This window comes from Hemitrygon akajei, chromosome 4, assembly GCF_048418815.1.
Source record: "Hemitrygon akajei chromosome 4, sHemAka1.3, whole genome shotgun sequence".
NCBI lineage: Eukaryota > Metazoa > Chordata > Chondrichthyes > Myliobatiformes > Dasyatidae > Hemitrygon > Hemitrygon akajei.
Window position 1 is genome coordinate 88,928,485 of NC_133127.1, and position 12,994 is coordinate 88,941,478.

A 12,994-nucleotide genomic window follows, 5' to 3' on the forward strand; every position below is an offset into this window, starting at 1 on the left:
TTGTCCTCAATGGTCTCCCAGCTCCATCATGCAATTCATTTGGAACCTCACCACTCACATCCCTAGCCTGATCAACCAAAGTATTTAGTGCTGCGGTTCACTGAGCCAAAACAAGCACTCCCTGCACATGGTTGCCGGGAGGAAAGGCAAGGACCCTAAGTAAATAACATCAGGTCGCAATGCCTAATTGCAGTCATTCACACCATCTAGGGAAGTGTGGTGACGGTGAGTTTAGTTGGGAGGGACAATAAAGGAGTCTGTGATTAGACTGAGTATAAATTTGAAGGGCCCGGGAATGAGGAAACAAAAAGGCTAAATTTGATAGGACGTTAGAAAAAGTGGAAAGAGTGACCAATTTCAAGTTCCTGGGTGTCAATATCTCCAAGGATTTAACCTGGACCCAACATATTGATGCAGCTACAAAGAAGTGGCTATATTTCATTAGGAGTTTTGAGATTTTGTATGTCACCAAAAACACTCACAAATTTCTACAAATGTCCCATGGATAGCATTTTAACTGGCTGGAGTACCATCTGGGTAAGGCATGGAGGGGTGGGGAGCTACTGCATAGCATCAAAATAAGCTGCAGAGAGTTGTAAACTTAGCCAGCTCCATCATGAGCACCAGCTTCCGCAGTATCCAGGACGTCTTCAAGGAGCGATGCCTCAATAAAGCCACATTCCTTCGTTATGGACTCCCATCACCCAGGTCATGCCTTGTTCTTATTGTTATCATCAGGAATGAGATACAAGTGCCTGAAGGCACATACTCAGCGATTCAGGAACAGCTTCTTCGTCTCTGCCATCCGATTACTGAATGGAGATTGAACCAATGAACATTACCTCACTGCTTCTTTTATTTCTATTTTTGTACTACTTATTTAACTATTTTATATATATATACTCTACTGTATTTCACAGTTTTTTTCTATTATTATGTATTGCATCGTATTGTTGCCGCAAAGTCAAAAAATTTGCAACAAAAACGGGTGGTATTAAACCTGACTCTGATTAAAAGACGTGCAGGAGTGAAGGAGAGTGGAACTAGACTAGGCAAGATTGATGAGTGATCTTCAGCTGAGGGAAGAGAGGGTACAACACTGTCTGATTACGCTGCCTGAGAGTGTTTAGTAATGTATCTGGGAGTAAAGAAGAAGAATTATTGAAACAAGTTCACCTAGCATCCTTCTGCAAATTGGAGGAGCTTGTTCCTACTGTGTGACTCCCCTGAGGAGCAAATGAAGAGAAGCCTGTGATCAAGCTTAGGAAACGACATGCAAAACACTGATGATGAAGTTCCCGATGAATGAAAAGGAGACCATCAAAGTGGAAATGAAAAGGCTGAGAATCTTGACCTCTATCTGAAGGTCATCTGAAGCAGTTGTTTCACATATGATAAAAATCACTGCAAGCTAAGAAAAGGTTTGCAGCTCCAGGAATATTGCCTGTAGGGAAAAAAATGCTTCATTTAGCAAGCTAAATTGTCAAAGATAGAAACATAAGAGTTTCAGGAATATGGAGCGTAAAAAAACCTCTTGAAGCAACCACTGATACAGTGTTTCAACCCGAAAAGACGCCATTTTTACTTCCCTACCACCCCAGCCTCACTGTTGCTGCTCGATCCACTAGATTCTTCCAGAAGTTGCTTTTTTTAAGCTATTAAAGATACTCCATTCTATAAGCAAATGCGCTCACTCCTGGACTCATGCTGAATCACTGCAGATCAACAACCCAGAGGGGGAAATGGGTTTCCGGAGGCGGCAGTGGCCCAGCGAGGGGGTGTTGGCCGAGGAGTGCAAGCCAGCAGTCTGACTGGTGACGGTCAGCAAAGTGAGTAGGATCACCAACTAATTTCCCTCGGGTGACCCCGTTTCTTCTGACGGTGCAGATATCCCGGGAGACCCACGGTGCGAGCAGTCCCGCCAACCCTTCCTGCTGCACAGAATGCTGAAGGGCCTCGGCCCAAAGCGGCGATTGTATTCTTCTCCACAGACGCTGCCTGGCTCACTGAGTTCCTCCAGCATTTTGGCATTCCTCCAGCCAGGCTTCCAGCATCTGCAGGCTTTCTCTTGTTTGTGACTTTTCCTGCTGCCCTTTATACACTGGTCTTCACTCAGAACCAAGAGCGGGAACCCAGCCGTCGTGCAATGCAAGCACACCTTGCCACTAAACACGTTGTCAATAATATATGGGAAAAATAACTTGCTACTGAAGTAACCTTGTACTTAATTGATAGAATTTCTGGCTCAGAGAAGGTTCAGTCCATAACGATGAGGCTACGTGTGCCTCAAGATTGGGAGGGGGTGGGGTGTGATTCCCTTTGTACTCCTTCCGGACAGAATTAAAATTGACAAGGCCTTTTCCAAACCAAAAAAGTCCCCTATTTAATACATTAACTGTGACATTTCCATTGATTTGCCCATTTTTATATAACAAAGTTGCATCCCAAAGACTATCATTCTCTGCTCTCAAGGACAAATCTCTCTCACCTCTAGCTGATTGTATGTTCCAGTATCTGCCATCTCTAGTGTCCTCTATCACCATTTTGTTTCTTTTCTTGTAGATCATTAATAAAAAACAACAAGGTCTTCCTCATACATCATATTTGCACAGTAGATCACTAAATTGCACAAGCCAGGAAGATTCCCTTATTCAACTGCAGATTCATAATGAATTATCTCATTATGACTGTGGCAAAGATGCTCTATTTATAGATCCCCACTAGGAATAAGCTGAGTTTGAGTCCATTCCTGTGTGCTTACTAGCATCTCCACAATGGAAGTAAATATGTGGGTGCTCTTGCATGGGCAGCAATCAATTAAGTGCACACTTGGGTTTGCCAGAGCTTGTCATGACATCATTCTGGGTTAAATTCTGCCACATTCCAGAAAAAAAACACCTGTTGTGGTCAATTATGCCTGCTTTATTTATGATATGCATTTAATTAGGCAAATATTTTCACAGTAATATTAATCAGAAAGACAACTATCCATGTGTTATTTACTGTAGATGAAAGACCAAAGGCTTTAAAGCTAGGGCTGAAGCAGTATACAGAATCAATAAAGAGATAGAGGTGGAAAGATTTAGAAAATCCCAGAAGTAAGAGTCTCGGCATCTGAAGGCACAGCCAACAAAGGTGGAAGACCAAGAGGCCAGAATTAGTGGCACAAGAGGCAGTTTTTGATGTAACATAGGGAAAGATCCAGTGAGGGATTTGATGCCAAGAGTGCAGATTTCACAGAAGCCCAGTAAAAATCCATAAACATGCACACATGGATGAATGGGGCGGCAGGGTACCGGAAAACAATACCAGCGACCCGGGTTAATTTGCCGCCGCTGTGTTCTCCCTGTGACTGTGCAGGCTTCCTCCTGGGGCTCCGGTTTCCTCCCACAGTCCAAAAGCTGTACTGGCTGGTAGGTTAATTGGCCATTGTAAATAGTCCCGTGATTTGGCTAGGATTAAATTGTGGGATCGTTGGGCGGCGCAGCTCAAAGGGCTGGAAGGGCCTACTCCGCGTTGAATGTCAATAAATAAAAACACATAAATAGATGTCACATCTTAAAGTTATAACTTCATTCAAGTTAGCCATTGTTATTCACACATTCATTTTGATCTATATTGTGCTTTACAATATGTAAGGTTTAGGAATTGTTGCCTCCATGTTCCATTGGATCAGTTCTCCCAGACTAGCTATAGACCTGTGCATAATTACTCAGGCCGTTTTTGATTTAATATTAAAGACCATCAAATGCATGCGCATGAACATTGGCAGGGTAATCTTCCGTGAATCAAAATAATTCCATGTAATGACACATAATTGATATTGATATAATTACTGAGACTGAAGGGCCAATCCCCAAATTAAGTTTACCACAATTATTAAATGTCTCAATTATATCAAATCAATTAGCAGTTGGGTATTTAGGATTTTTTTTTGTTTTGTTTTGCTGTACATTAGGAAACTGGAAAGGAATCCCAACATTTTGAATCTGAGTATTGTCAGGGATGACAGCACAATTCAGCCAGCGTACAGCAATCCACTGTATAGTGGATCCAATCCAAAAGTACCAGCTCCACATATATCCTTAGATTAATACAGTTTGGATGAAGAAATGTCACTGCACGCTTTACTTGCCAGTGAGGAATTTGAGCCAAGGGATATGATAGTGCAGCCTGAATCTGAATGGTCGCAGAGTCTGGATAAATTAAAGGGGAGAGGTGAAGTTGTGGGGTGAGTAATGTGAAACCATGTAACCCTGTTGGGCCGAATAGCCTAATGTCGGGCTGACCAGGCTGCCCCCTGGTGGTAAGCGAACCGCCCTCGTCTTCTGCAACTGTAGGAATGAGAGACTGGCAATGCAGGAATTGATGCCTTCCTGCTCCATCATTCAAACGAGCTCGAGATTCCCCTCTATAACCACTTACCCGAAAATCCTCAAACTGTTGACAGTTTAATCACAAGGCACATTTATGTTCTTTTAAACGTGAGTTTGCAAAGGCTGGGAGCCTATTTTGCGATCTGATACTAAGATTGGCACCGTCAGCCAAGCTGACAGTGAATTCGCACACAGGAGACCAGCCATTTTATGAAAGGGGGGAATCTAGCAGTTTACAGAATCAGGATTTAGCTTTGGTTCGTCGGATCACGGCAATCCTTCACATATTCTGAAATATATAAATATATAAAATAAACATCTACGGAGGGCGCTGAAATTCAGCTCATTATAAATACAAACGACTTAAATTCAGGTTTGAAGAAAGGGGGCTCTCTGCACGATTTGGTTCTCATTTCCATCCAAAGCATCAGATGGCCGTGACGTAAATCGGATACTTTGCTTTAGCCCAATTAATGTTTCTACAACATAAAAAAAGGAACCCTGTGTACTGCCCGAAGAATTATATGTGTGGTATTAATATTCATGTGCTTCTCGAATACACATACACCATGTCAGTTCCAATGACAGGAGAACGGAAATCCACTCAAACGTTTTTTTTTCCGGCGTCTGCGATATTACAGATCGCCTCCGCATACCTGAGTGTGAGATCCTGCTCCGTGTTGTGGATCGCCGTTATTTTATTTCAGAGTAAAGTGCACTTGGCTGTGTTACAATTTCATTGTTTTTTTTAATTTGTAAGCGACACTGAGGTCTTATAACGACAGTCCCAACGCATTTACAAAGTGGGATCGCAGTTCAGGCAGCATCGCAGTAGTAAATTGGACAGCGAGCGTTAGTCGGTCAATCTCAGGAAGATATTTGTGAAATTGGCACGATTATGTAATCAGAACCAGTCCTCGCGGATAAACAGGGCTGCGTGAGTGCCAAGTAAATTTATAATATTCCCATTGAATTCCATTGTTTAAACTTGGAACCCAATTGAAGACGCGCATTTAGTTATATTGTTCGAGTTACATAAATATGTAAATGAAAGCAGTTTAATCCCCCCCCCCAGCCTCGCACAGAGAATACAAAATCACAGCGGCAGCCAGCATCCATAAAAAAAATCTCACAACAAGCTACACAGTAAAGCTACAAAGCAAGTGGAATGCACAATCAGATCGAGTCTTAATGAACACAGGGACACATTATTAGCTTGCCTCGTATAACTGAGACGAACAGAACCGCCGCCCCTTCCTTTCTAGCCTTCTCTTCCGTGGCTCCAAGGAATGATCCGAAAGCCCGTTCTATAATGCTGATCTCACCTTGTGTAATGGAATTTACGCATCTCGCTCCTGTCCCTACCATTTTTCGGCAATGTATGAAATATAGTCATTTACTGTGGATGGTGTTGGTGTATTGCTTAGTTAGTCCTTTACTAGTGAAACTAATAATCACGATCGGCCGTGTTAAAAAAGATGCGACCAAGCTGTGAGTAAGTATGTTGCTGATTGATCGATAGCCCCTCACTATTATTGTTTTGACGACATGTATGTATTCTGCACTGTGTCGGTGTTATACCACTGCAGTGGTGTGACGTCAGCGTTATATCACCCACTTTGTGACCTAACTTTATGACATCAGAAATAATAATGACCAGCGTTAGTTGCTTTACAGTTGTAGAACCAGGATGCATGATTTGGGACCCGACCTAATAACCCACTGGTGTCTCCCCAGCTCGTTAGTTATCGCAAAGGCTGCATCTCATTCAAAATATGTGACAGTACATGGGATGGAGCCGCTCCCTCCCGCCCTCACCATCTTTACGCTTCCCCTCGACAGCGCGCTTCTTGTTTGCGGACAGTGGTCATGCCACAAAATATAAACGGTGCCTGGAGAAAAATGGTTCAGAACACAGACACATCATACTAACAGCCAAAACAATGAGAACGGCTATACGAATTTTACATATTTGGCTTTCAGCACTCATGATATTTTATCTCCCCAGACACACACACACACACACACACACACACACACACACACACACACACACACACACACACACACACACACACACACACACACACACACACACACACACACACACACACACTACAACAGCCTTGGCACAGAGAAATGCAACATCGCATTCAACCGGTACCCAAGTTGAAGCAGACTGATCATTAACACTGAGTTAGCTGTCCCTGTCGCTCATGCTAAGGGACTCAAACATTCCAGTACATTTCGCAGTGCCCGCCTTGGTCGGCAAGATTACTTACATGCGTTGGTTATGGCGAAACTGTTTGCTACTTCCAAATTGTCAACATGGGGCGTCAGCCTCAGTTCATGTGAATTATGCTGGAAAATTCCTAAACGAAATGCACTGTATTCCTGATCTGCTCCTCTTGGGAATAACCCCCCTATTAAAACAAAAAATATATGTAACTAGTTTTACCCTTACACTTCAAATGAACCTCATCAGTATATTTTTGTCTTATGACTATAATAAGATTCTGAAGGTTTTCAAAATTTAAAATTACTGATGCTAAAATCTGATTGATAGTTTAGTCGAGAAGTAAACAGCTATTCAAAAAATTCATGATAGTCACTCGTTCTGGGTCTAATGCTTTATGACAGAAATGCAGAGACGAATACGATCGATAGAATTGGGATTTTCTAAAAAAAAATCATGAAATAAAATGAAATAAAGATTTTATTTGCCAATGAAAATAATTTTAGGGGAAGATAACTCACCGATTTGAACGCTGGTGGGGGAAGAGGCACTGAATGCCAGTCCGCATAACCAAGAAGCCAGGAAGACCGATATATGCTGCATAATCTTTTGCATTTCCGAAGAAGAATACTGCAACCGCGTTATAATCCTTCCTTTTCAGGATCTGTTGTAATGTTCAGCTCCTGTACATAACGCCGTTTTCAAGAAAGGGGGGAGAAAAGGAAAGACGACGATAAAACACCTGGCCGGCTAGCGCTGCTTTTCTCGGCTGGGGGAAAAAAGGCAGCAGTAAGAAGAGGGACGGTGGGAAAATGTGAAAAGCAGTTTAGCACTGCGCTTTACCCAGCAACACCTCCCAGCACAGCCACGCTGCCAGAGACATGTCCTGATTCTTAATAAATCCGAACACACGAAAAAAAACGATTAGCGACCGAACACATGCACGTTTCTCCCTACCAATCCAGAGAGGAGTTCACTCGGAACCATGAGGCGTCCATGTTATTCAGTATGTTTTCTCCACCTTCACATATTCCCGTCACTTGCCATCAACATATTAACGCCACTATTAGAATTGCTTATTTTATCTTACCTGCCTAGCGTGGCTCATGTCGAATGACAAAGAATGGCATCTGTTAAGAGTGGGGGCGGGGGGTGAGAACCAAATTGCACGTAGTCCTCACTGTGCAGGTTTGCATTAGGAACACACGGTTTACTAATAAATTATCCATTTATGATACGAATTCACGAAGCTCACATTAATTTCCGTCCGAATTGATGTGGGAACATTACTAGTTCATATTTTAATGCAAATATGAAATAATAATTGTCAGGTAGCAATCGTACAACATTGTCGTTCATTCATTAAACATCAGCCTGACAGATGTTCGGATCTATTCGCACGGGCAGCACAACTCATCAAAAATATTAATCATATAACCGCTAATGATCTTGTTTCTAATCAAACTTTCAAGATGATTTAACAGAATCTCACATAATAATTAATATAATTTTAATCATCTCTGTTAGCTTTAATATTCTATTAGCCCATTTGCAACATCTTAAGTAGGATAAGTTATTTGGTAAAAAAAAATCAATGTTGGTAATAGCAGAATTTTTCAAACAAATCTCTTCAGTAATTGCGATATTCAAAAGAAAAACTAAAGACGATGCTTCTCTTTTGCGGATCATTAATTAAATCTATTTTTGCCTTATCAGAAACAAGTTTGATAAACTAGTGATAACATTTGTTCTTGCTTATTTAGGCTTTTATATTGCAGACATTATAAAATATAAATCTTGAAGAAAAGAAGGAATAGTAATTGATCGAGATTCGAAATTTTCATCAACCAACTTCTCGGCTAAATTTGATCCTTTTTAGAAATCTAATACTAACATAAAATATAGTCAGATAAAGAGAAAGGCATTGAATGGAGGGCGTCACACGACATATGCATCATGGTACACAGTTAGATACTAGCTTCTTAAGGTGTATTATTGGTATTGAACACATTGTCACAAAGGCACATACAAACACACATACAGACACACACACACATATATATATAGAGAGAGAGGGGGAGAGAGAGAGGGAGAGAGAGGGGGAGAGAGAGAGAGAGAGAGACAGACAGACAGACAGACAGACAGACTGACAGACAGACAGACTGACAGACAGAGACAGAGACAGAGACAGAGACAGGAGACAGAGACAGAGACAAAGAGCAGTATGACCAGTCAAGGTTCTGGGGAATAGATAGATAGATAGATAGATAGATAGATAGATAGATAGATAGATAGATACTTTATTCATCCCCATGGGGAAATTCAACATTTTTTCCAATGTCCCATACACTTGTTTTAGCAAAACTAATTACATAAAATTACTCAGTAAAAATATGATATGCATCTAAATCACTCTCTCAAAAAGCATTAATAATAGCTTTTAAAAAGTTCTTAAGTAGTTTACTTAGATACATTAAATACAATCAACCCCGGCACTTTAACATATCTTACTCCTGGCTGGATGGATGACCAACTTTTTCCAAGGATCAAAGATCAAGGATAAACTTTCTTTGCCATCTATATTTACAGGCACTAGATATTTTCTGTGGAGTGTTGGTATGCATGCAATAAGAAATAACAATATTCAACATATAAAGAATAAAGAATTATATAAAATAAAATGAAAAATATAGACATGGAATAAAAATCTGCTGTAATACATAAACACCACGCTGTTGTTATTACAATGTAAATAGCTTGAAAAACAGTGGTTTAAGGTGGTTAACAATGCAGTGCAGTGATAGATAGTTGGGGTGGAGGCTAACTTGAATGGTTGATCAGATTAACTGACTGAAAGAGAAAAAACTTTTAAGATGTTGTGAAGTTTTGTTTAAATAGACCTATAGTGGCTTTCAGAAGGGTGCTTTTGGAAAAAGCAATTTGCTGGGTGGGTAACGTCCACAATGACTTTTCTGCCCACTTCTTTGTCCTGGACACAGACAAGTCCTGCAGTGATGGAGGACTGCAGCCAATTGGCCTGACAGTTTTTGTATATTGTGAGAGGATGCTGCTCCAGGCTGAGAGTAAGGGTTGATGTGAGGGTGACAGTGCAGAGCTGCACCAGTATGTTTGGGGCAGATGGAAATTTACCAACCGCTGCAAGAAGTACATCCTCTAAAGTGCTGATGTTGTACTTGATGCTCCTTTGCAGTTGTGAGGGGAGCGTGCAATGTCCGCCAAACTACCTGGGGCATTAAACCAGGCTCCTGTTCTCAGAGGATTCCTTTACACAATTTTGAAGAAGAGGGTGTAAGTTAACCAAAGTGCACAGCCAATATTTATCACTTAGCAATGATTATTTTTTCCTGCGTTAAAGGAAAGATTGAATAGGTTAGGACTTTACTTCTTAAAAGATGGAAGATTGAGGGGAGATTTGATAGAGGTATATAAAATTTGGAAGATTATAGATGGGGTAAATGCAAGCATGTTTTTTCCCACTGAGGTTGGCTGGGACTCAGACCAGAGGTCATTGGTTAAGGGTGCAAGGTGAAAAGTTTAGGGGGATCATGAGCATTCTTCACTCAGAGTGTGAGTGTGAGAGAGTGTTACGAATTGCCAGTGCAAATGGTGCATGCCAGCTCAATTTCAGAGTTTAAAAGAAGTTTGGATAAGTACATGGGTGGCAGGGATATGGAGGGCTATGATCCTGTTGAAGGTCCGTGGAAGGAGGCAGTTTAAATGGTTTGGCATGGACTGGATGTGCTAAAGGGCCTGTTTCGGTGCTGTACTTTTCTTTGGCTCTATGTCGTTAAGTATTATTTCTTTGTTCTCACTTTTTTTGTGAGAACTTGTACACAGATTGGTTAATGTGGTTAATTTTATAACATTGACAATGCATCAAAAATACTTAGATGATTATATTTTACTTAGTTGAAATACTTTAGGACATTCTGAGATTATGAAACAATGCACCTGTCCACTAAGTTCAATGTAGTAATGAAGTCATTACATGTTTTACTGCCTATTGAGTCTTCTTCTGCCTTGAGCACAGGAGGTAAAGCATCTCTTGTCCATTATTCCAACCACTGACTCAGTGGCCACCAGGACTTTTCCAAAAGAGATTAGCAATGTTCATACAGAGCTGAAAGTAATCAATTTATTTTACAAGCCCAAAAATAGAAAGCAGTATTATCTGCAAAGTGACAAGATTGAAGTTCTTCAGTGCCAGAGCCAAAACGTAATGCTGGTTGAAACAATTGGCGGCATTGATGACAGCCCAGATGCATGGTCATTTCATCAGTAATTATATTGGTTTAAATTTATTGCAACCAGTTTGATAGACTGTGCAGAAAGTGGTGGATACATGCCAAGTTGCTAATGCATGTTTCTAAGCGATATTGTTAGCCGGAAGATTTTGTTTACATAAGTATCACAGGTATGACTGTGGAAATTTGTAAATATTCATTTATAAGCTAATCAAAATGGTTGACCTATTCCTTAAGGTAAGCTGGGCACTTCTTGCAAATAAATGCCTATGGAATGAAAGCATTTGGAATGGACATAAAATGAAAGATTCTTATCCTTAGTTTAATTAGTGCAACTGAATCACTTCATCACAATGGTGAATCAGATTTCCAATGGTATAGAGGTGTCAACATGCATTTAAGATTGTTGAGGGATGTAATTGAAAGATTCTGAAAGACAGTGGGCATTCATTCATCTCTCAAGCACCCATCCTCCCTCATTTTAATTAATACAATGCAGCAAGTGTTCTCGTTCTAGTATGCAGTTGGACTTTATTAAGCTAAGTGTGTGCCATTCTGAACTGCTTTTGTTTAAAATTTGCAAATAAAGTAGAAATGCAGCTGATATTTATAACAGATATGGATATTGATAACTAATTAGTGCACATTTTAGATGTATTTGCAAATGTAAATTTAAGGTTTATGAACAGATTAATTTCATTAGGTGGAATACATAGTTGAATTAGGAAGTCACCATGGATAACTATTCATCTTAATCAGTGATGTTGACTACTCTCCAAAGTTTATCTTTACAATTCACATACTTTATTGACTTTCTTCACATACTTTTTAGTGGCTACTTTATTTAGTAATTCCTGTACCTAATATTCTGAGTGTGATGTTTGGTCTGAACAACAATTGAACCTCTCGACCATGTCTACGTGCTTTTACGCATTGAGTTGCTTTCACATGATTGGCTGAGTAGATATTTGATTTTAACGAGCAGGTGTACAGGTGTATGTAATTAAATGATAAATAATAAATAAATATCCAAATGAAAACAGAAACTGCTGCGAGCATTCAGAAATTTGAGCAAAGTTATTGCATCAGGACCAAGACATTTCAGCAGAACCACACGGATTGATTTGCTGGGTACTTTCAGCATGTTTTCTGATCTCTAACAGCTGCAGATACTTTGATATTTCATGCACAATAACAGCTCCATCTCTTTGTGCTTTATTTTGGTAAAATGTCCTCAAGAGACATTCTACCAAAGTGTTGAATCCTGATGAAGGGTCTCAGCCTGAAATGTCGACTCCTTATTCATTTCCATTGATGTTGCCTGAGTTCCTCCAGCATTTTGTATGTGTAACTCTGGATTTCCAGCATCTGCAGAATTTCTTATGTTTATACCCAATGAAAGTCCTTGCTGTCACAGAAGGAACGTTCAGACTCCACATAGACAGCATCAGAGATCCAGACTGAGCTTCAGGCCTCTGGCTAGTGGAGAGTTGCCCAGTAGAGTGACTAGTTGCATCATGGCCTTGTATGGAAACACCAAGGCCCAAGAATGGAAAAGCCTACAAAAAATAGTGGTTACAGCCCAATCCACCACAGGAAAATTCCTCACTGAGCACATCTACAAGTAGTGCTTCCACAGGAAAGTAGCAGCCATCATCAAAGAGCCCCACTATCCAGGCCATCCTCTCTTCCCACTGCTGCCATTGAGAAGAATCAGAATCAGAATCAAGTTTAATATCACCAGGATATATTGCGAAATTTGTTGTCAGTACAATGCAATACAAAATAACACAGAAAAACCGTGAATTACAGTCATATATTTATACATAAATAAGTAGTGCAAACATGGAAATAAAAAAGTAGTGAGGTAGTGTTCATGGGTTCAATGTCCAATCAGAAATCAGACAGCAGAGGGGGAGAAGCTGTTCCTGAATCACTGAGTGTGTGCCTTCAGGCTTCAGCATCTCAGGGTAGTATCTTCTTCTTCTTCTTTGGTTGTCTATCGGAATCCGATGACGACGTCCACTCCTTTAACGGTGAGATCTTTGATGACTATACAGTCCTATCCTGGACCCACAAGTTCTATTGCAGATGGGACATGTATATGTGGTAGTGAT

General features: G+C 40.5%; 1 protein-coding gene across 11 annotated transcripts in view; it reads right to left on the bottom strand.

Annotated features, from left to right (window-relative positions):
- Positions 1-7,790, bottom strand: part of gria2b (glutamate receptor, ionotropic, AMPA 2b) — a 129,536-nt gene extending 121,746 nt beyond the window's left edge. For 7 of the 11 annotated variants that reach the window (XR_012098658.1, XM_073043018.1, XM_073043013.1 and 4 more), the window contains exons 1-2: positions 7,134-7,509; positions 6,659-6,799 (exon numbers count right to left, since the gene is read on the bottom strand). Coding sequence is in view for 10 of the 11 variants with exons in the window: in XM_073043018.1 (XP_072899119.1) it covers positions 6,659-6,799; positions 7,134-7,227 (235 nt within the window). In the remaining variant the exon portion in view is untranslated. Of the gene's footprint in view, positions 1-6,658; positions 6,800-7,133; positions 7,510-7,569; positions 7,658-7,702 lie in introns of those variants that run through there. The other 4 variants (XM_073043014.1, XM_073043017.1, XM_073043016.1 and 1 more) reach the window with 4 other exon arrangements.
- Positions 7,791-12,994: the final 5,204 nt, after the last annotated feature.